The following is a 25,099-nucleotide window of genomic DNA, read 5'->3' as shown; positions in this document are numbered from 1 at the left end:
TTACAAATTATTGGAATCGAATAGGAATTGATTGAATCTTCGCTTTGTACTATTTCCAAATCAACATCATTTAATTTTTTTTTCATTAGACACCTTCTTTGAAGTTACGTTTTAAAAAATTCTACTAGTATAGATTTCCAGCGATGGCGATTCAGATGGTATAATTTCCATATTGCCCAGTTTTCTCTACCCTGGCTATGGCACCAAAACTGCCATTGTCGGTTCCACATGGCAGCTTAATTTGGCACTATCAAGACGAGCTTATTAAAAGTGGGTAGATATGACCTTTAGCTTTCCAGTGGATGTTTAACAACTGTACAATTTTCCAATAATATGCTAGCGCTGGCTGGAAAAGGGAGACAGCGATGCGGGCTTTCCTTAGTGTACTTTCTATTTCAATTAAACGTCATGTTTGAAAGAGCTACATGCTCATACCATTTAAAAACTGATTTTCAAATCCTCAAATTATAATGTTGAATCTGAGCAATTTTTACAGGTATTTGTACATTATACCGACCACACTCAAGAAGTGAAATTAGGTCAGTCGTAATGAAATATACCAAAATCTGATGAAGATATAATACTTTAGTAACAAAATTATGAAAACTACAACATAGAATTATAGAAAGTAGGCCGCACAGAACGCATTATATTAAGAACCTAGCCCAACTAACTCCATATATCAAATATTTAATTAAAATAAGCCTGCATAGTAGTTTATCTCACTCAGGTTAAGCTGATTATCTCCAAGTGAACACAAAGAAGCCGGTTTTAAACATATCAGGAACAACAGTGTGGTCGGTATAATACACAAGTACCTAGTTAAAATTTTCGAATTAGCGTCCATTAAGGAATTTGGTACTTTTCAGTTATTGGAAACACGCCCAAGAAAGAAGCTAGGTTAATCCTAATAAATATAACAAAACATGATGATAAAATAATACTTTAGAAACAAAATAATGGAAACATAACCCAACCTTACCAGCCTAACGTAACCTAACCTGCATTGTAACCTCCTTAACCTAACATGCATTGTATCACTTGTCTTTGTGGTTATGAAACCAGTTTTCTGAGATGTAACCTATGCGTAATCCTTGAATGTGCTTGCAATATCCGACAAGTACCGGAATTTTCTTACTAAACAGTTTCATCAAAGACCTGTTTATCAATTTCCGGTCAGTATGCACCGTCTTTCGGTCTTTACCAGATTGCAGCAATTGCTAGAGCCATGATAATAGACGGCTATAAAACTAGACTGGTCTATCGGAATTTTCATTCAGATTAGAGAGGTCATAAAATTCCTTATTCTGCTTAAAATATGTTTTTTTCTTATTAGACCCAAAAAGTCCCCTAACACAACAAACATGTGCATTTTTTGTTTTCGAATTTGGTTATGTCTACTCCAAAAGTCTATTTTTGGATTTCTTGATGATTTTTAGCAAAATGACTGTCCGAAGTTACACGGAACAATAGGAATGGCCCTGACAAAAAAGGGCACGGAAGTGAGTTCATATGCCCTATGATTGTTATCATCAACCAATACTAAATAGTCTCTGATTGGTCCGAATAATGCCCCATCTCCACTTTCTCATGAAATGAATACGTAGCTGTGGAGATACGAAGACTACATTATAACCAAATAGGGGAATTAATCTCATTTTACAACTCATTTAAACAAACAAAAAATAGAGGGAGGTCCGCACTTTCATTTGGCCAAGGTTACATTTTTTTTTCTATGCCTCATTATTTGATGATAAATTTTTATAGTCGAAACCAGGCAATAAGATAAGGTTTATCAGCATTCGCTCTATCTGCGTTATAAATATATTTTCCTTCCAGAAACAGGAAAAAATGTCCAAGGTAATAGAAAAGCCTCTAGTAATTCTTGGGAATAGGATTAGACTTCCCAGTCACGACATGAAGCAATATACCAGCCTATGGAGGGGGATCCAAGAAAAAGAATCCATTTTATCTCTCTATTCCATATCAAAAGACGATCCCTACTTTATCGATCCACAAAAGGGATCTTGAAAGTAAGCCTTAAGAAAGAGCAAATGCGCTATCCCACACTGGCTATACATGACGCTCGAAAAAAGAAAAATAATTATGGAATCACCCTCGTTAGTTTAGTATCTTAATTTTTTTATTATTATTATTAAAGAAAGAGCAATAAAAAGCAAAATATCCACTTAACAAGGATTAGATGGAACAAACGGACATTGAATCGTTTTTAAGGATTTATTTTTTAATACACATTGTGTACACCAGCCTTTCAAAATCCTTCCCGACAAAACAAATAATTGAGCCATCGGAATTCATGTTTACTAAGTTGCTTGGAGAATGATTCCAAATGCTGTGAATCCAACAAAGAATAGTTAAAATTGCTGTATGTAGCGATTTCTCAGCGTTACTAATCGATAAAGTATGACCGATAGTCATATACGACCCGTCTACCTAAAATAAGCTATTTCAAAGGAAAAAAATTGAGGTGCGTGTCAATCGTTAGTCAATACTGGTCAATCCTATGCTTCATGAGCTTCTCAGATGTCGATGGGTACCCATTTTGGGACAGTGGCGTTAATTCACAAAAATCAGGGGGGGGGGCAAAAATGTACTTTTTTTAAAGTACAGGGGAGAAGGGGCGAGTTTGTCATCAATTTGTTCAGTTGAAGTACCAGAAAATGCCGTTTTTCACTAAAAATAGTGAAAAAGGTACTTTTCAAAATCTATGAAGATACAGAGAAATCGTGTGGAATCAATGCCCAATCTCACCCTCCAACTGAAGCCAGTGCTTTAGAAGTCAAGAGCAGCCACTCATTAGAGCATGCTTATCAGGATTCATATATCCACACATATATTCAGGCCAAATTAGGTGTCATGTTATTATGGCTTACAATTAATCTTAACTTGAAGAATAATCATTGTTAAATTGTTTTACGGTGTAAATGCACTGTTTAAAATTAATTATTTAAAAAGTATTGTCTTCATGATTCAATTCTTAAAACCAACTCGTTTTTGTTCTTACAGAGATGCAACAACAAAGACTGAACTAATAAGAGAGAGGTAGAGAGATGAAGAGGGAGGGAATAGAATGGAAAGAGAAGGATTAGGTATTTTCAGAGAACAACACTGCCTTCCCTTGACGATAAATAACAGCAAAAATGGGGATAAATCCTTTTGTAAAGTTTTGTGAAGTAAAGTTCGATTAATGCTAATGAAACAAAACAGAATATGATGGAAATATAATGGTTTAGAAACAAATTTGAGCTATATATTTGCACATTAGGGGGAGGGGGGTAAGGCGAAGCATGTATGAAATACATAACCCAATCTAACCAAAACAAAATACCAACTAAATAATTAAATAAAATATAACTACAATCTATTTTCCATCCAAGCCAAAGCTAACTGTGTGGCATAAAGAAGTTGCTTGACGACTTTCTTGTGTCATATTCACGATCAAAATCGCGTAGTGTTTATTATATATATAACCGATAAGTACGCTTTTATGTATCGAAAGAGGGAGTGAGAGAGAGGGGTGTTAAAAGTAACTAACCTGGAACAACTTCAGTCCGTTCGCCGTAAGAAGGTAGCTATCTTCTTCAGTTTCATTCGAAGTGCCGGAATCTCTACTTGTCGAGCTACAGTCTAATATTGACGAAGCCTTTTTTTCACACGGTCGATAGACTCTTTGCAGTTGAATGGCAAGGCATCGCTCAAACAATACGATGCTCTTATCTGAACTATGTATCATCATGGAATCCTCGACATCCCTGAGAAGAAATCGAAGAAGTTAATGAGACCTCATGTTGCGTTCACATAAAAGGTGCTACAATCTCTTATCGTAGTTTTCTCACAAGTAGCGGAAATAAGAACCTTAGACATGTGTATTACTGAAGTTACCAGAACAAATAGAATGAAGTATTCTAAACATAGTAGACACAGCAAACAATATAGGTTATTAGAGAATTCCTACGAGGTCTTTGACCAAAATTTGTGTCTAAAGTATTATATTTATATCATACTTGGGTACATTTCGTTAGGACTGAACGTCAGAGAAACAGGTTCTACTAAAATGAAGAATATTAGGTTAGGCTATATCATACAAGTATCCAAAACGGGGAAAATACACAGCGGCGAGGGGGTTCCCAATTTTCCCTTATGTACACTTCAGGATTCTGCTTTGCCTGGAACAGTGTCCACCCCACTTAGCACACTTCCACCCCGCTTGGTAAGCGTCACTTGGTGTACATAGACCTCACAAGGGCCTCGGTTTCAAAGTAAAACGTTATATTTTATGTTCCGTAGGGAATGGCATTGCCCTCTGGAGGCTGCATGGGCATAATATGTAAAAATTTGAATGTGTACACATTTTTTTGAATTTTCTTACATGGGAGCGCGCTACACTGATCCGCTTCCCCTGGTGGGGAGGAATAATTTTGAGATAAATATAATAAAGTAGTTTCACAAAGTTAGCTGACAGCGTATGTTTCTAGTAAAAAACAACTTAAAGTAAAAAACAACTGATGGAGCAAAAAGCTGAAATTCTTCAATACACATGTAACAGTTCTAAATGAAAAAGCAAAATAAAAACACAAAATAGGACATTCAAAAAGTGCTACACGTACACACATACTTCAATCTGTGCTCATTTCTCTTGTGAGTAGCAGTCAATGAGCTACCTATGTCCCAGAGACGGGGCGTTATTACTAGAAGTCCTTAGTGGCAGTGTGCCACTGACAGAAAGACCAGTTCCGTCTAGCATTGAGCTTTTGTAATCAGTGCATCGTCTAAAGGAAAATGTCTTTCAAAGATTGCACTTTGGTGCATTTCTAAAAAAAATGATTTTAGCGATTTTTGGAATTTGATTCCGGGAATGAGATTTTTCAAACTCGTTTCGATGATACTAATCCTAACAAGAAGTCAAATAAAGATAAATTGGCGCAGTGGATTTGATCTCAGGCTGGTAACTCTTCCAATTGAAGCGAAGCCTTCCACAAGAGCACCTCAGGCTTTTTTTTTTTTAAGGTATAGGCTATTTCTGTACTATTGCTTTTATGGCTAGTGAGGACGAAGAACTAGTATAAAGCATGGGGAATTACAAACTTGCAAGGCTATGACGTCTCTTTTTGAGTTGGAATTTTAAAAAGGTAGCCTTTTCATAAGAGATGCATCGGCAAAAAAAAAATGCCTTTTATATAAAGAGATCTCTCCGTATCCCTATAACTCTAAATAAGGAGATTAATATTTATAGGAAGATCCTAGATCGATATATTGGAATATAGAAAAATGTAGGCATCACATCTTTCATGTGTAGGCAAGAAAATGCATGTCGGCTGACATGTTTTGTATCTATTATTAAATGAATAAGTAAATAAAAATACAGAAAATTCATAGCAATGTTTAGTTTCGTTCAAGGAAAAAATTAGTTTGTTTCATTAGCTTCAATGAAGTATTCATAGTTCTTTTATTAATTTTTTTATTTTTATTTTCTTTTTTCTCTCTTTTCTGTTCATTATTATGAGATTGGTTATTATTACTGATGAGTTGATGGGAGATTGGTTGTTATTGTTTGTTTGTTTGTTTTTTTTTGCTTCGTTTGCAATGAATTATTAGTTAAATGTACCCGCCCAGTCACACTTACTTTTATATATCTTTCTTGGGGTGGGTACTTGCATATTAGTTAAATTTTCTTTTTTATTTATAAATAAAGTGAACTGAACTGAACTAAAATTAATTGGTAAGACACGTGTATTTCTATGCATGACTGAACCTGACATAGGCAATAAACCAATATTGTTTTTATGCTCGAATTTGTTTCATCCAATCTAGAATAGGCCATTTTTCCAGAAAAATCGAGAATTATGGTTGAAATTTTTTGAAACAACATTTGTTTTGTTTAAAGAGCTGGCTTGGATTGGATACTTAATAATTTTTAGTCAAAAGTCTAAAAACAGAATTAAAGGAACTATATTATAATCTTACTCGAGAGGGGGAGGGAGGTCGCAAGGACATGCACTTATTTAACGGTTTTCTACGCCGATAAAAAAATGAAGCGAAATTGTGAAATGGCTTTGTAAACAATTAAAACCAATAAGCGTTATAAGGGTTTTTCCAAGTAAACAAAAGATAGCAAATCCAAAATCCTTTAATATTGCGACTCATTTACCTTGGCGGCAAAGATGAAAGACAATTCATTGGGATTATCTGCTGTACCGACGTCTATAAAAATAAACTGAAGTTCTTACAAGTCAAATTTCTCATGAAATATTACCCAATGGACTCGGCACTAGGTCGCTTCATTTACACCAGCAACATGGAGACAGGACCATATGTGGAGACGCGAGGACATAGGTAGGGTTTTGCACACATCTTTTTGCCAAATTTTTCCTTTGCAAACTTATTGGGCAAATTGCCCTAGGTTGGGCCACTCCATTTATACCCGAGTAAGAGCGGCACAAAAGGACAGACGTAAAATAGACGGATGGTTTTTACTGTAGAAAAAGTTTGAAAGAATAGGACGAAAGTGTTCGAGCTAATATCATAAAATAGAAGCCGCAGTAAAGACGGTATTCAAGTACCGCTCTGAAATGTGGATGTTTCAAGAGATCAAAGAAGGCATACTTGATGTTCTCAAGAGGAATTGTCCTGGATACTTTCAGAAATCCGTTTGACTGACCGTCAGGGCCATATCCAGTTTTTTGCGGGGGGGGGTACAAAAAAATTAAAAAATGTGTTTTTATACATTTTTATTATGTTTTACGAGCTGGACAAGCATTTCAAGGGGGTTCAACCCCTCCCTAGATACGGTTGGCTGACCGTTTATCAAAATGGCAGCACAAAAAATGGTCAGATCCCACTTTCTAGGGCTATAATAAAATAAATTTTACGATGGCTAGGCCACACTTGACAGATGAATGACTGCCAAAGATCGTTCTCATTGGCCATCCAGATGGGGTCAATTGAAAATTAGGTCACTTCTGAATGAGTTGGAACGAGGTCATACAAAAGCATTTGAGAAAATAAGAATTTCATGGGAGGAAACAAAGAGTGATGCCTTGAACAGATTTGAGGGTGAAGGAGGAGCGTGAGCAGCTGTGTTAGTCATTTGACCTGGTGCAGCAATGATTTTTTATTTGAAGCACTAGAAATCCAGAATATGATGACTGATGATTCAATACTGGAATCTTTTAACATTAGTAGGCTGCCAAAGGCATCGAAACAGGAGATCCGTACCTGCGCAACGCAGACCATTAGTGTGCATACGAAAAAATTTCCTTTTTTTTAAGACTACTCTGGTGAGGATTGATGCGTTGGCTAAATACTCGTCTTAATTTGGGTAATTAATCTTTAAAACGTTGTCAAAAAAGAAGTTTTTCAAAGAAAAGTAAAGAATTATATAATACAGTTCGTGGTAACGAGGTTCAAGGGGGAATCAGCCTAATAGTAACGACCCCCCCCCTAAAAAAAGATTTCGGTAGCAACAGATTCATCAAAAGATTTCACTTTTTATGCTGATTTACAATATATATAAATTGATTAAGTCTAATATTACCTATCAAAGGTTACGAGCCTCGGAAAATTTGCCTGATTTTCGAAAAAGGGGGGAAACATTCCGATAAAATCCAGTAATCTTCATAAAAAATTGCGCTATTCCAGAAAACCCTATTGTAAAGTTTCAAGCTCCTATCTGCAACAATTTGCAATTTTGTCTTTCTTATCACAAAAAAAGATCACGGGGTCTTTGATTGTATCGAACAGAAGACCCTGGGAGATCGGGAGAGGGTCCATTCAGACACAAGTCAAAAGTTTTAGTGCCCTTTTCCATGCGCCTCTTCCACGCCCCTTTTCCTCCAAAGATATCCGATCAAAATTTTGAGATAGCCATTTCAGTCTAGTTAAAAGGTCCAATAATTTTGTCTTTTAGGATGGCACAGCCACCCATATCCCTTGGGGAAAGACCTATGAGTTCCGTAATTTCCCATTTCGCAATTGTTGACTGGAAATATGCGAATTTTTTTTTGGGGGGGGGGGGATTTCTGTCAGGGCGATCTTCCACGGGGAGAAAATTTTCCTTCAGGAGTAAATTGTCAGTGGGAAATTCCCAAGAGAAACTTTACACAGGGGAAAAACGGTAGAGAATTTCCTGGCATGGTTAGAAAAACAGTCGGAAATTAAATTAAAAAGTAATTTTTTTTTCAGCTGAGATTAGGCTAAGGAGCACCATTAAAACTTAAACGAACAGAAATTACTCCGTATATGCGGGGGGCTGCTCCTGCCTCAGCCCTCGTTTTTTACGCTAAAGATTGAACTTTTGCCATATTTCTTTAAGAAAGACAAGAGCCGTTGTGTTTGAGTCTTTTCAAAGAACTTTAAGGTTGCAGCGCAAATAGCAAGGGCTGCGGAAGGGGTAGCCCCCCTCCTCATATACAGAATAGTTTCTATTCGTTTTATTTTTAATGGTGCTCCTTACTCTCAACTGAAAAAGACTTATTTTTTATTTAGTTAAAACCAAAGATAACCAGGAATATAGTAATACAATAATTAAAACCTAAAACGAAGAGAAGCTTAAATCAATAAAGAATCTTATAGTGGGTAGTGGGTTTTGACTAAGGATAGCCAAAGTGATATGAAAAAAATAAGGTAAAACAATAAAGCCTCTCATCTAAACCAACAAAGTTATTCTAAAGGAAGCTAATTTAAAATCGTGCAAACAATTTAGCTCCATTCTATTTCAATATTGAGTAATGAACCAATATGTCCGAAGTCTAAATTCAGGGTCAAGATCCATAGATGCGGAAGTAAAAATCATTTAAAAGTAAATAGAAAACGAAAACCGCGATTGAAAACGAGAATGAAAAACTAGGGCGCGAAGCGAGCATCCTTCCTCTGACCCAACACTGGAGGGTAAAAAACAATTACTTTTTATATGCGTGAGAGTTGCGGAATTGAAAACAATTGAATATTTTTTCGGACACTTGCTTAAAACGAGCGAAAATTTCTGATCGAGCAACTCTCTTACATGCGGTCAAATTACCTTAACCGCAATTAAAAATTTGATGAGATTCATATCAAATTTTTTTTATATTACACTCCGCGGAACTTCTTATTGTTTACTTCAAGAGTATCTTGGAATACCCTAGCATTTAGTAGCAGTGTAGATATCAGATAATGTAGCCCTAAAAGCAAAAACAGCCTATGCCAAAAGCCTCAGTTTTCGAATTTTCACGAATTTCCAGCTTCCACAACGAACGCGGAATTTTACAATATATTCAAAAATCATCAATCAGTGAATTCTTCCCTGATTTGAAGAATTCAAAATGCAAACACCTAAGAAATGGCGTAAATGTTCCCCTCCCGGGAACACTGTCCTAGTATTTTGTTACTCAAGGCGAGCAGTTTTAATATAGATGTAACTAGGCACGTATATATTATTTTTTTTAGGGGGGAGGGGGGCAAAACAAAATAAAACATTTGATTTCCCAATTTGAATAAGAATCGCCCAGTAATTCAGGAAAAATTTTTAGTTTGGGGTCATCGGCCCTGACCCCCTCCCTGCAAATGCCCCTGATACTAACCTTGTCATTTGATGTTTTCCTTCCTGCATTACTACTATTATCACGAGCACTGCCATGGATGGGCCAAGGAACTCTCCCCCCAGGAGAAATAGAAATACATATTAAAAATGTATCAAAAGAGCAAAACGAACAATATTGCCACTTAAATCCTGGGAAATTTTCGGTAGCACTTGCCCTCTCCCCTGGGAAGATTTCCAGGGCAAATTCTGAACTATTATATTTATGATCGATCCATAGAGAACATGAAAAGGTCGTAATCTTCATTTTAAAAAATTCGAGGGTTATATGAGCCGATCAGAAGCCAAATCCAGTAGCTCTTTCTCGTTCATTTAAGATTTCGGTATCAGAGCATATATTGACCCTAAACTTGCATACTCATAAAGAAATCCCCTAGAATTAAGGGTCAACAGGCAAAATTTAAAAATGTGGCCTTTAATTCTTTAAGAAGGTCCTTTAACTAAACTAATGCTCAGACTATCTTAAACATAAATCTAACAAGAATAAACGGAAACGAAATAAAAATTATTTCATCAGAAGATTGTTGCCACACAACCGTAACTAATTTTTTGGTATGTATTCTATCAATTATTATATTTTTAATCAACTACTCTAGTGGTTTTACATAATCAATTGATGTAATTACATTTCCAGTCACAAATCACGTTTAGGAGCTCCCTCCCCCAATGTATTCGGGAGGTCGTAAAAAATAATTGGAGCCCACAAAATTCACCAGGACTTTACCTTAATTTTACCGAAATTTCAGTTTCCAGTGGTAAAAATGATTACTCAATCGGTATGACGTGTTGGCTCTCAACCCTCGATATATCTGATACGATATAAAGGACATCGAAAGCAAACATTTTTCGTTCCCTGGGCCCATGTTAAGTCGATCCACGCCTAAGAACTGCGACATTTTAACATTAACAATCCATTGATTTCCAAAACAACTAAATCTTCAAAGGAAAGGTATACCTCCTTGAGTAATTCACATTGTTTAAGCTTATTTTTTGCTAATTTTTTCCCCACGTTTCTGGTTTTAAATATGGCACAGCAGACTACCAAAAACTAAATAACTACATACAATATATATATATATATATATATATATATATATATATATATATATATATATATATATATATATATATATATATATATATAAAAATAAGTTGTCTGTGTGTGGATCTGTGGATCAGGTGACGTCATGTTTCGGCTGACGTCTACAAAAAAAAAATAAAAACTAATAAAAAAATAAAAAAGCTAAAAAACTAAAAAAACTAAAAAAGCTAAAAACTAAAAAAAAAACTAAAAAAAAGGAAAAAACTGAAAAATAGAAGAGAAAAAGAAAACTAATAAAATTAAGAATAAAAATAAAAAAAAAATAAAAAAGATAAAAACTAAAAAAAAAAAGTAAAAAGAAAAAACGAAAAAAAACTAAAAAAGCTAAAAAAAAAAGGTAAAAACCAATAAAAAATTAAAAAGAAAAACTAAAAAAAATTTTCATCTAAAAACCTAAAAAAAACTAAAAAAGGTAAAAACTAAAAGAACTAAAAAAGAAAAAAATAAATGACGACACTCAAAGAAAAAGCGACCGGGACAAAAGGAATGTTCGATTAGCAATCAACAAAGCACCGGGACACAGGGAGTATAAATGACGACCAGGACATAAGTAAAAAAAAAAACAAAAAAAACAAAAAAAAAGTAAAAAATACAAAAAAAATAAAAAAAAAAAAAAAACTAAAAACTAATAAAAAAACTAAAAAATCTAAAAATCTAAATAAACTAAAAAAGAAAAAAAAGAAAAAAGAAAAAAAATAAAGGCGAAAAACAAAACTAAAAAACGAATGTATATACAGACCGGGACACCGGGATACAAATGACGACCGGGACACAGGGAATATAAATGACGACCGGGACACAGGGACACAACTACAACGGGGACGCCGGGGGGCACAGGGGGATATAAATGACGACCGGGACACCGGGACAGGGAATGGTCGATTAGCAATCACCATCAACAAAGCTCAAGGGCAATCATTAGAATCATGAGGTATAGATCTGAATACGGATTGTTTTCCCATGGACCATTATATGTTGCATGTTCAAGAGTCGGTAAACCTGACAATCTATTTATATGCACAGACAATGGGACAGCAAAGAATGTTGTATATTCGCAAGTTTTACGTAGTTAAAAACATATATATATATATATATATATATATATATATATATATATATATATATATATATATATATATATATATATATATATATATATATATATATATATATATATATATATATATATATTCTATATTATCTATATTATATATTATCTATATTCACAGGTGGGACATAGGGACACAACTACAATGGCGCGTAACGACTTACGCGCGCGGGGGGGCTTTGGGGGGGGTTTGGCGCGAAGCGCCCCCACCAACTAGGTGTTGGGGTGGCGCGCAGCTGTGCTAAGCGTGCGCAGCTGTGTCAGCCTCATGTGGATTAGCGTTTTGGTGAGTTGTTAGTAGTAGTAGTATTATATTAGAATCACAAGCTCGATCGAATAGTCCGATCTTATTTCAGTTGTATATCTGGAAGGCTAGATAAAAACCTTTTATGTAAGAACAACTATTCGTCAATAACAGTAAGAAAAAAAAAATACCTTTTTCAGTTCTGTTTGCCCCCCTTGTAGAATCCATAACATATAACATACCACCTTTTGGATTACTGCAGCCGATTTTTGACTTCCCACTCGGACTTCAAAGCCCAAAGTCTTTTTATTTACAATCTTTGGTAAGGTGAGGGTATTAGATAAGTGACAACATCACCAGTATTTACCCCGAGATTTTTTCTTTTTGCTACGGGCTCTGTAATAGTAGGATTTTCGGTTCAGGGATTTTTGGGACTCATTTGCATTTTATGGTTAGATTGTTCACTAATTAGGACCACAAGACACTCAAAACCGCACAAATAAAATAAAAGAAATTTCACTCTCAGACAAACTCTATAATCATTTTTGCTCTCAGGCCTAGTTCAAGAAATATTGAGCTTTGGAAAACAAATGTAATATCGGTCATACTAGGGCCCGACAACCCAGTGCCCTGTCCATCCATAAGGCAAACACAGAATACCCGATTTCTTTGAACGGAGTAGAGAGGCAATAATTTTTTTTGTGAAAGAACCAAGCAGATCTACTCAAGAATTTATGTCTGGGGTGGCGTCATATTATGGGGAGGGGGGTATTATGGGGAGTATTGGGATGACCCGGAACATTTTATGAGTAACTGCCAAAGTTTGGAGAATTTGAAGAATAGATTTTTGGGGAGAGGATGTACCTCGACTCCCAGGTACCTTGTAAACCTCTTCTGGGGAGCTAATTGATACAGTGGAAAGTTTATAGAGAATGTTTTGGAAGCACAGAAGTTATGACTTCGAAGAGTTGAGTGCTAATGTTTGATATATATATATATATATATATATATATATATATATATATATATATATATATATATATATATATATATATATATATATATATATATATATATATATATATATATATATTGATGAGGAGGGAGAGGAGGGCGGAACAATTAGATTGATACTTGTGAAAAAATGGTGAGTTACAGGGATAAAATGGGGATGTGAAATGTGGCTATGGGATGATTTGTAAAAATCAGTAGGTATTTATAGGCAGAATTGTCGGCAGTATACTTCCAGCTTATATTCCTGGGACAAAAAAGAGTCCTGTTTTAGCCTCGTTTCCGAAAAGGTGACCACTTTTAGGCCATATTTCATGGATGTTTAGAACTTTGAAGTCTCTAAGAAATTTTTTTCCAGTAACCAATCTAAATGAACTCGAAGATTATGTCTGAGCACATAAAAAGTTCACTTGAATCTTAACCAAAGCATCTACTCGTTCCCATGTTAGATCTTGCCATTGTTTTAGAAAATTAAAGAGATTGTTATGACATTTACTCTAAGTATTTGACTCATTTAATCAAGTTCGTTTAGCGATTTTACTTGCGTTTATTTTTCCTGATTCTGCTGGGTTTTTTTTCGGGAGGAGGGGTATTCTACGCTTCAAGATCCTTGATGCGGAATCATTCAAAATCAATGTCAAAATTGTACTATTCTTTAACAAATTGAACTTAAATTCGAGATCCCTAGAATGGACATATCTATACAGTAAAAGAGATAGGTTGTTCTTAAGTTCTAAGACAGAAATCTCTTCGTGAGTCCTACGTCCACTTTAAGGGAGGTCCCAAAACGGGGTACAACTTCCCAGTGAGGTGAGTTTATGGGGTCTATATAGAACAGCGAACAAGTTGTTTCTATCTTTAGAAAATCGTAAGCTTGAAACCGTCACGACTGTTTTAAGAAGGATGGGTTGGCGCATTAGGCACTCTACTATTTTAAAATGAAGTATACGTGCAAAAAATGTGAATCCTCATAAAATCCGTGTAAAAAATGAAAAACTTTACAAGTAAATGGAGGCCATTTACATGACATTGTTCTTTTACATAAATAAAATACAAAACACAAATCTTCTTCAAACAGTATAAAAAAAAATAAGGTACTTGTGTCTTAGCCAGTACACACTTGAGAATTTGGATCTGCAGATCAGACAGTAACCGGTTTATACTTGTCAGTATTCGAAAAAAATTAGCTTAGGCTCAGTCGAAATCTACGTTGTAGGATATTCTTATTAAATATTTAATATATAGAGATGGTGTTCAGGTTGGGTTAGGTTATGTTGGGTATTTAATATAATGCTCCATAATTTTGTAACTAAAGTATTGTGTTTTCATCATATTTTGGTATAAATCACTATGATTAACCTAATATCACTTCTCGGGTGTGTACTGACTAAGACGCAAGTACCAAAAATAGCTAATAAAGTACTCATTAAAAAAAACGTTTATTCTAAAACAGTAAAGCGACTTTTGCGCCACCTGTAGTTCTGCTCTAATCATGATTGCCATTGCCAGTCATCAGAATTGCATTCTGTCTTTTTCGTATATGCAGCGCATAATTCGTAGCGAGACACGTGATAAGTATAACAGTGATAAGCAGCGATATTTCAAAGTCAGTTTGTGATACTTCTTGTCAAAATCATGCTTGTAATTTGCCCTGTTGAACGAAATATGACCTTTTTTTTAACAAGTTTCCTTTTAAACTCGCTTTCCTGTATCTCCTCTATTTTTGTTAATTAGAAAAGGTACTTGTATATTATTCAATACACACTCGAGAATTTGGATCTGCAGATCAAATAATTGCCGGTTAATACCTGTCAGTATTCAAGAAAATTAGCTTAGGCTCAGTTGAAATCTACGCTGTAGATATATTTATATAAAATATTTAACATATAGAGATGATATTTTGGTTGGGTTATGTTATGTTAGGTATTTAATATAAAGCGTTTTGTGCCACCCCATACCATATTTCTTTATTGTAGTTTCGATAATTTTGTTATAAAGTATTGTATTTTCATCATATTTTGGTATATCTCAATATGATTAACCTAACTTCACCTCTCAAGTGTGTACTGAATAATACACAAGTACAAAATAAATCCAAAAAGAGTTTTCATAGAAAAGTCTATTTATTTTTGTTGTTATGTTATTGTTATGAACTTAGTTAAAAAAAAAATAGTTTATTTGTTATGTTCACTTAACATTTGACCCCTGAATGTTCAATTTATATTTTACCAAAATTTCCTTAAAGGCTAAACAAAAGGCTTTCGTTACACAAACAGCTTTTTATTATTAATAACAGAAAACCCGAAATGCATTTTCAGTTTTTTGCTATTCTGTTGCGTAACACCGGCTTTTGAATAAGCCGCGATATCCTTGTGAAGGGATTAGATGAAGAAACTATGCAAACATTTTTTCTCATTTGAAATTTGTATTATCCATAGTTATTAAAAGAGGATGTATGGCTACCAATATCGTCGTTGAAGTAGGCTAAGATGAACAATGGAGTGAAATTTTGAAACTTAGGCTACACAACCATATGTATCTTGAAAGATCAGGAAAATGGAGGGTACTTGTTAATCAAACGAAACACCCAAGAAGTGAAGTTAGGTTAATCCTATTGAAATATAACCTTCATATAACCTTTAGTTGATATAATAATATAATTTGAGTTCTATATTTGCACATTAGGGGGGAGAGAGGGGGGGGGTAAATTATTTGGACAGCGCCCCTAACCTAACCTTACCCCAACCGCCCTAATGTGTGAATACATATCCCAAGTTTTACAAGTCCAATGCATTCTATTACCCGTCACTAGTCTTTTTGACTATGAAACCGGTTTTCTGAGATCTAACCTAAGCGTAATCCTTTAACTAACAAGTACCAAATTGAGGATTCAATTTTTGATGAAAATAACCTTCATATTCAATTAGGCAATTAATTGTAAACCAATGGGCTAAGAAGAAAAAAGATTTGGGAGAAAAATCAGCAAAAACAAACCAAAAGTGCTAAATAGCTTAAGGAGATGGAGCTTCCTCTAAGTTGTAGCTGTCTTAGGAATTTAGCAATAACAATCCGCATGATTAAGGCGTTTGATTTTGTACATATGAATTTAATACTCAATCAAGTACCAGCCAAGAAACTTAGAATCGAACTTCATTTTGTAAAAGTTTTAATTTTCATTTGATTGTTCCCGGCTTAATCAGAGCTGGTTTTAGGGGGGCACTTGCCCTAGACGCAGAAAATTATTGGCGCAAAAATTTAAAATAAATAATCTAAAGGTTAGTTTTCGAAATTCTTAAGCTTAAAGTAGAGGGCAGTTAATAAATGAAAATAATTAATAAATTATTAATTAATTAATCAATAAATTAAAATAATATACAGTTAAATGATAATAATTAAATGATAAATAATTAAAATAATGAAATTAAATATTACTAATGATAGAAAATTTTAATAATTTAAAAGATAAATGATCTATTAATTAATGAATCGAAAACAATATTGTTAATAAATGAAAATGTTGTTAAGACTTGGCCTACAAATTTTACGGAAGACGGTTGGTGACACTAATCAAGATTTTGTCCCGGGCACAATAAAGGCAAGAACTTTAATGACAAACATTTCTTTTAGCCACAGAGGCCCCTTTCTTAATTAGAATAACAAACCCAACAAGGAACCGAATTTACCACACTCCTACAATACATTTTTTAAGTAAAAGTTATAAAAAAAACAGAAAAGGATAAACTTTTATCATAATACTTCAAGAATGGAAGGGTCCCTTTATCTGTATTTGCTTTAAAGAGTAATATTTCTAATGGCAATCAGCAAATACAATGCTTGGAATTACCAACTAGCTATACTCGTTGTATTCAAAAATACTCTCAGGAAACAATCACAGTATAATTACATTAACAGTAGCGAATATCCTATACTCTCCATTAAAGATTTTTGGCACACATCAGTCTAGGCCTCTTTTCACGACTCCACCTTCCCACAGGCGCAATGACAAATGTTTAGCAACTGAATGCCATCAGCAACTGAAACCATTGCTGTGACGCAAAGGGGTATTCCCTTCCCGCGCTCTTTGATCTGTCCTATTTCTAAGGAAACTTTTCGCTACTGTTAATATATTTATACTGTGGGAAACAACTAACCAGATATTAATACAACGAGCGAATATATAATTAGTTCTATTCGTTTTCAACTTAAACGTCCCTATAATTTCATTTGAAAAGAAATTGGATGTTTTAATTTATTCAAAGACCATTGATAACGAACATAAGGAAAATCTATGAATGGAACTTAATTCTAATTTCACAACATAAATTTCATTCGTGATTAGCATTGATTCAATAGCTGAAAAATTATATTTATTTGAATGTTAAAAACAGCAAGGAATACAACAGCTTAAATTCATTGAAACTGACCCAAATTGAAGGACACAATTAAGAAGACAATATAGCAGCTGAAATATTATAAATTTATTTTCAGGCACTAATGATTTTGAAAATCGCAATTTACTATATTATAAGGATAACACTGTGGTTTTTTGATTCGAAGATACCTTTCATAACCTTCAGTATAATTTGTTTGTCGTTTATATCATCACAGCGGTGTCACTTAACGTACCAAGGCCGTCATAATAACATTTTCTGCCCATTCCACCCAGGCGCGTAAAAAATGGGGAGTCTCGGGGTAAATCCCCCGAAATCACACACTGTTTTATCAATTTCTGGCATTTCTTAGTCAAATTCTCAGTTCTTTTATTATTAGACCCGCTATGGAAAATCATACTGCGCACGTGCCTGTTGCGACTTTCTAATATCTTTCTTTTGATTGTCTTCAAATTAAGAAATTTTAAAGGAGTATCATTTTGGTCAGTGTTGTCACATTCAACCGTTAAAATAAACAAACAAAAGTAATTAATTAAATTCAAAAACTTTCGCCCGTAAAAATTCAAACACTAACAACCTCTTTGTGGCCTAAGACAACTATACCTTCACAAGAAAGCCACACCTTTCTTAAGCTGCCATCTGTTTTCAGTTTTGTTTCTGATCCCCCCCCCGTTTCTTTATTATTTTTTTTTATTTGGCGCCTGTAACTGCCAAAAAACTGTATCAATGCATATGGAGGTCTGTTTCACTAAAAATTAAGTCCCTGACTTTTCCTAATTCTTTTAAGATGTATATGCTTGTGTAGGTTTCCACTTACAAATTACAGCAACCAGATTTCATTTATAATGTCCTTGGTAATTCAACCCTATTTACATGGTAAAAACCTGATAACATCACGCTTGCAGTTGAAGACCTTTAGGCCTATGTCCCTGCTCCCCGGAACGCATGATTCTAACTTCTCTATTTATTTCTTACCATTTGGCATCCATATATCCTTGTGTTTCACCGATACAATCCTAGAATAAATTCGCTTTTTCTTAGTTAATTTCCCCTTTCAACATCACATACCTTGCTCTTCTTCAACTATAATCCCCATTATCCCTATAAAATGTCCATAGAAAAGTATAGAAGAAATTTTTCTTCTTACATAGTTGATTACTTGATGAGTTACATTAAAACAGGCCCCTGTCTTCCAAAACTAAACTTCTGTTAAAAATCTGCAGTCCCTGGGATAGATTCTTTATGGGGAATATGATGGTGAATATTTCCCTTTTGTTAAAATATTTTGTTGAACTCCAAATCTTGATAATAAATTATTTCTTATTATATTTATTCCAATCCAATAGATAACCCATCTTTTTAATCAATTGGGCTTAGTAAAAGTTTTGACTGGACTATAACATTAACCCCTTTTTCATAATATAACCATTTTTGAGGTTAAATTTGCTTCTTTCTGTTATTTTGGGCTAAAGTTCAATAGCACAATGACCATTAATAGTAACTGAGTTCTGAAACACACCCTAAGATTTCAAATCGATGTATGAGCCCCCTCCCTCCCTGAAATATATTCTTGCAAGCGTGCCCGGGGCTAAGGAAGTCCACAAAAAGAAAAGAGTTAAAATAAAACTAATTGCTGAAAACTTTTTAGAATTCTAGAGACTGGAATAATGAAATATTTAAATCATAGTAGCTTTCCAATGATCCTGAATTGAGTCGTTCGGAGGGCATATCGATTAAGTCTATAGAACAAACAGTGAGGACATTTCTAGAAAGAAACATTGATGGTTTAAAATTTTAAGGCCGTGATTAAGTGAACTTGAAAACATTGAAATGGAAACTTCAAAATGGAAGTTGGGGTAGCCTTCTGTTTCTCAATTCTCTAGAAACTGTCGACTGTCAAAAACTCTTCAAATAGCACTTATTCATTGGCGGAAATAGCAGGTTAATTATATCAGCTTATGGTCTCAAGGGCTATCTCAGACGATTCTTTCTGGCAAAAAACTTGTAAAAATTTCAGGTAGCTGAAAATATTCTATGAAACTGTTAGAAAACAGGAAAATATATGGAAAAATGGTTGTAATCGTCTTACAGGTTATTGTCTTCTGCTCATGATAGTACCAATTTTGTTCTAAAAGCAATATCCTTTATAGAGTACACTTGTGAAAAAGAGCTAGACATTTTCTAAGATTTCTAAGCAACTGCGGTATCTTGCGCCAATGAATACTTGAGTACTTTTTAAATATAATTTTTCAATTTTAAATGGGATTTTCGAGTTCCATCAGTTCACTGAATCACGGCCTTAATGTAGCCTACCAATTGTCTGATCGGGAAAAATTAATGTTCAGGGTTTGTTTCTGTTCCTCGATCCTAGCCTGCTATAAGGAGAATGGAGCATGTGTTTAAGTAGCCTACATTTTAGTAGCGTTTTTGTCGAACTCGCTATTTGAACGGATTTGGCCTTGGAACAGATAAAATAAAACCACTTGAACGACTGAATTTGAAGATTAATAATGACACTTGTAAATAATCTCTGAAAGGGACATAAACAAAGGGGAGGGGTTGGTACCCCCCTCCCCTACCAAAAAAAACTTTAGATTCTTGAATTTCAGCGCACTTCCTATGCGAAAAAAATGGTCCCCACAAAAAAATTCCTAATAAATAAATCACTTTAAAATTTCTCTCTAAATATGTGCATATTTGTAAAAAAAAACACACCCCAGCGGATATGATATTCAACCGATTAAAAAGGACAAAAAATTATTTCCGGCTTTACATTTTCTGCTCCACGGAATCAGCATTTTCATCCATTTATACAGTCCCGTTTCCACACACTATTCCATACTGGCCATTAACTTTTTTTTTACACTGCTGATAAAGCAAAGGCTTGAAAGATAACCATTCATGCGCAATAAATTAAAGGTTATAAAAAAAAAGCCTTTAAAATCCACAAGAATACTTCTCTTAGGTTCAAAGGTTGGGTTCAACACGTTTTTCGTAATATTTAAAAGAGCTGACATTTTGTATGCTGAACTACATCAAGCAATAAAACATGCATTTAAATGAGTACCTCACTTGCCAAATCAATTTGAATAATAAAATAGAGAAAAAAAAAACATCGAAAATAAAGCAGTGCTTTTGATCAAGGTATATACGTTACAGGCCTATGCAGATGTATACCCCCTTTGAAGTGTCATTTGGGCCAACCCTACCCCCTAAGCCTTAAGATTCCAACTATTGTTCCTATTACTCCTTATATTATCAATGCAGTTGATCACTGACACGTACACATAATTATTTTCAGGAGAGGGGTATAGAGCAATAGTAAGAAAATCACGAGAGGGGTGATAAAAAACAAACAATAAATTTTGTTTGATACTTCGAAGAAGAAGAGCCTAGAAAATCGAGAAAATTTAGGGTTTCTAGAGGCACAGGCATCAAGCCCCCTCCCCCTATGAACATCTCCTTAAGAGATGGTGCTTCTGATGTCAAAATTATGTGAGCTGCAGCTTGGATTTTTGAAAAAAAAAGATTTTCGAATTCACAAAAATTTCAGAAAAACTGTATATGCAAAGTAGGCCCAGGTTGGCTTGGGAAGTCCCGGTTGGAAAAGCAGTTTGTCTCAAAGCCTAACCAATCTGAAAGTTGTAGTTATGATTCCTTACGAAAATATGGTTTGCTACTTGAAAACTAGCCTAATAAAATTTTTGAGCATCATAGTTCTTAAACCACTTGAAATGCGGCAACATATATAAACTGAAAATTGAAAACAAAACACAAACACAAACAAATTTGTCTGTTAAACAAAACACATTGAAGAATTCTGCTGCGTAAGATCTGACCATAGTTGGTTTGCCTCTCTGGGATTGATTATAATTTGCTTATTTTTAGTGAGAATTAAATAAAAAATAACTAATTTTTTTTAGCTGAAAGTAAGGAGCGACGTCAAAACTTAAAACGGACAGAAATTACTCCGTATGTGAAATAAGTTGTCCCCTCCGCAATCCCTCGCTCTTTACGCTAAAGCTTTTAATTGTTTTAAAAAGTAGAATTGTGGCAAAGAGTCAAACTTTTAGGGGGTGTTTCCCCCTATTTTCTTAAATAAGGCAAATTTTCTCAGGCTCGTAACTTTTGATGGGTAAGACTAAACTTGATGAAACTTATATATTTAAAATCAGCATTAAAATGCGATTCTTTTGATGTAGCTATTGATATCAAAATTCAATTTTTTAGAGTTTTGGTTACTATTGAGCCGAGTCGCTCCTTACTACAGTTCGTTACCACGAACTGTTTGAAACTACAATGCAGGTATATTTTAATTAAATATTTAATATAGAGAGGTGGTTGGGGCTTAGTTTAGGTTGGGAAAGGTATTTAATACTATACATTCTGTACGGCCTGATTTCCATAATTCTTTGTCGTAGTTTCCATAATTTTGCTTCTAAAGTATTATATTATCATCATGTTCTGGTGTATTTCAATAGGATTAATCCGAACTCACTTCTTGAGTGTGTTTCGTTAAATAGACGAGTACTAGCCTTTTTTTAAAGTCCCTCCTCCTCCCCTCTCAGTCGTAACAACGATAATAATTTCTTAAATCGCATTTGCCTGCCATAACATAAAGAAAGAAAACGATCAAAAATTAAGTTTTTAAAGGCCAAATGAAAATACTAAAAAACACACGGAAAGCGAATATTTCGAGAGAACAACCTCTTCTCTTCTCACTCTCCTCTTCAGCGCGAGTTCGTTAGTATCCGTCGATGGCAGTTCATTTTTGTTTGAATTTTGTGCAAATCGCGGATATTGGCCAATAACTCACTTTATTATTTGTAAAGTATATGATTTTAATTCTTTTAATTTTTGGTCTTTTATTTAATTTTTTTTCATTTGTTTTGTGGGTCTCTCTGCCCTTGTTTTTTAGTTTTAGTTTTTTCCTTGATCATATAATATTGTTCGCGCTGACGAAGAGAGGCGGTTGCTCTCTCGAAATATTCACTTTCTATGTTTTCTTCAGTATTTTCGTTTGGCCTTTAAAAGCCCCATTTTTGGTCATAACAACGTCTTTAAAATCCAAAACTAATAACTATATTTATGGTCTTTAAAAACAAACAAATTTAAAATCATAAGCAAATTGAAAATGTATAAGCACTGGGGGCCCTCGCGATCAACAGCCCACATCTTTGACACCCACGCATAAAGATTTTTCAGATCCTCCCGACAACTTCTTATATTTTCCACATAATTTGACAATTTTTCTGTTGTTTCCTAGTCCCCCCCCCTTAAAAAAATCACACAGTTCGTGCCTATTGAAGTCCTTAATACGGATTAACATCCTAACAAAGAAAGGATAAAAATTAAGAACCAAGAGAATATTCTTTAAGGTAAAAAGAAAAGCACAATCACGCACGACAAGTGCATTCCTTCTAAGATATTTTGAAAACTCAAGGGCATAATCAGAGGGCATAATCAGCATTCAGCGTTCATTATCTCTCGGAAAAAGAGAATGGAAAAAAAAATCAGGGTTACCATTGATCTATTTTCCGAGCTCACCGATTAAATAATCCCACGGTCAAGAACTGTAGTAATTTAACTAGTTTAATTAGGTAAAAACATATTTTTTTTAATGTCAAATTGTATACTAAGATATAAGTAGTCTATAAGAACAAACTGGCTATATACATAGTATATGACGAAGAAGAAAAATAAGAAATAAAATTAGCCGAAAAAAACGGGGATAATGTTGGCCAGTGGAACGAAAAGAAGCGAAAATAGGCAAATATTTCGACAGCAGTAGATCAAATCTACTGGAAAAGGTTAGTTTTATTCTTTTTTTGAGCAACGACTTTTTTTTAGCTTGGCGGTGTTCCTTGTCGAAATATCAGTTTATTTCGCTTCTTTTTGTATGTTTAGCCTACATATTAATAAAGAAAAATAAAGGAAGGAGATCCCAGGGGACCCGGTCCCCGATTTGTTGTCTGAGCCGTCCTAGCGGAGTGATTAGCGCACTAGATTTGAAACCCTGAGAACAGGGGTTCGAGTCCTGGAGAGAAAACTCGGGAAACGTCTTGCCCAAAACCACGCATTGCACTCCCGGCCGAAGGTATCAAATCAGGAGATCGGTACCTGCGCGACGCCGGCCATTGATCAGAATGCGAAAAAGTTATTCCAAACGTTTTTTTTTTTCTTTTGTATATAATTTGTTTTTATTCCCTTTTTTAAGTGGCGACAGTCTTGGCGAAGTCACTTCGCCGGAATATTTGGTTTTTTTTTCTTTTGTTTTTATCCACTGGCTAAAAATCCTCCTTTTTTGTTTTTTTTCAATTGTTTTTATTTTGTTCCTTTGTTCTCTTCGATTTGGTTATGCAGCACGCATCATTTCAGTGGCCCTCTCCTCCTCAAAGTATATTCTCGGGATGCATGTTTTAATTGCACATACGTTTCAAGCATCAATTGTCTCTTCAGTTGAAAAGAGATATCGTGAAAACAAAGAGGAACAGATAATTTACTTGTAAACACGTTGCGACTCAAAAGCTTTTCTTTTGAGTGGCTTGAAATTTATCACAAAAAGACCAATCAGGCTGTAAGAGAGCGAAGTTGTCTGTCTCTACAGAAGTTGTATTTTTTATTTTTTTTTTTTTTTTTTTTTTTTTTTTTTTTTTTTTTTTTTTTTTTTTTGTTTGTCTAGATTTGTTACCCAGTACTATCAGAAGCATTAGTAAAAACAGGTTTTTAAAAACAACTGTCTCTCCAGAAATAAGTGATAGTGTGATTGGCTTCCAAAATGTATCACAAAATAGACCAATAGAATCAAAGCATTGTTTTTAAGACGGGTAAATAGGAAAGTCTGCTCTCCTTGTCTCTTTGGTGAAAAGTTCTAAACAAAAATGTTTTGATTATAAAATCAGCAAAACCAATTAAATTTGTAATTTAAGCCTCCAAGATAAAATTAAAATCTCACACTGAGGACCTTTGAGGCTTGGGCCGTGCAGATTCCCCCTCCATCATTGACAAGCATTTATTATAGCTCAGTATAATCACCGATATTTACTGTTAATCCTAGGTACTAACAAATGTGTTCTTTTTTTGGGGGGTTAGGGCTCAATAATATATTTTTAAATTTGAATTAGTTCAAGAAAATTAGTAAAAATTAGGATTTCAGGTAAGGGGGAACTTTCTTAGGCTAAAAACAGATCAGAAAAGTTGCTACACCAGGGGCGTCAATTCACTGAAATAAAGGGAGGGATAGGTCTTTTTTCTTTTTTTTTGACAAATGTTTAAAAGATTATTTTTCAAAATCTAGGAGGAAGATAATTTTGCATTTTTCCGATTTTCTCGAGGAAAATACCAAAACACGGCATTTTTAAAATATGCGGCCCCTTCATGGCAATTTTCTTCCCTCATGATAAATTCCTCCATGGAAAGATCCTCCCACGTAACCAACTCCCCGACCCTCTCCCCTTAACATGAAAAAGTCCCCCTGAAAGCGTCTGTACACTTCCCAATAACCATTAGTATATGTAAACAATGGTCAAATTTTGTAACTTGCAGCCCCTCCTCTGGGGACTGTGGGGGATTAAGTCGTCATGAAAGACATGATTATTGGGTTCTTCGACTAATGCTGAACAAAATGGTTATGTCAAAATTTTGATCC

The 25,099-nt window shown here is 34.5% G+C and overlaps 1 protein-coding gene across 3 annotated transcripts in view; it reads right to left on the bottom strand.

Moving 5' to 3' along the window:
* Window positions 1–25,099, bottom strand: part of LOC136036516 (uncharacterized) — a 161,720-nt gene that overhangs the window by 126,319 nt on the left and 10,302 nt on the right. The window contains exons 1-2 of one of the 3 annotated variants that reach the window (XM_065718818.1): window positions 20,225–20,327; window positions 3,557–3,773 (exon numbers count right to left, since the gene is read on the bottom strand). In XM_065718818.1, coding sequence (XP_065574890.1) covers window positions 3,557–3,773; window positions 20,225–20,259 — 252 coding nt within the window. In that variant the 5' untranslated portion in view covers window positions 20,260–20,327. Of the gene's footprint in view, window positions 1–3,556; window positions 3,774–20,166; window positions 20,328–25,099 lie in introns of those variants that run through there. The other 2 variants (XM_065718821.1, XM_065718820.1) reach the window with 2 other exon arrangements.

Source organism: Artemia franciscana, chromosome 15, assembly GCF_032884065.1.
Source record: "Artemia franciscana chromosome 15, ASM3288406v1, whole genome shotgun sequence".
Taxonomy (NCBI): Eukaryota; Metazoa; Arthropoda; class Branchiopoda; order Anostraca; family Artemiidae; genus Artemia; species Artemia franciscana.
This window is presented reverse-complemented; position numbering and strand designations above follow the sequence as displayed.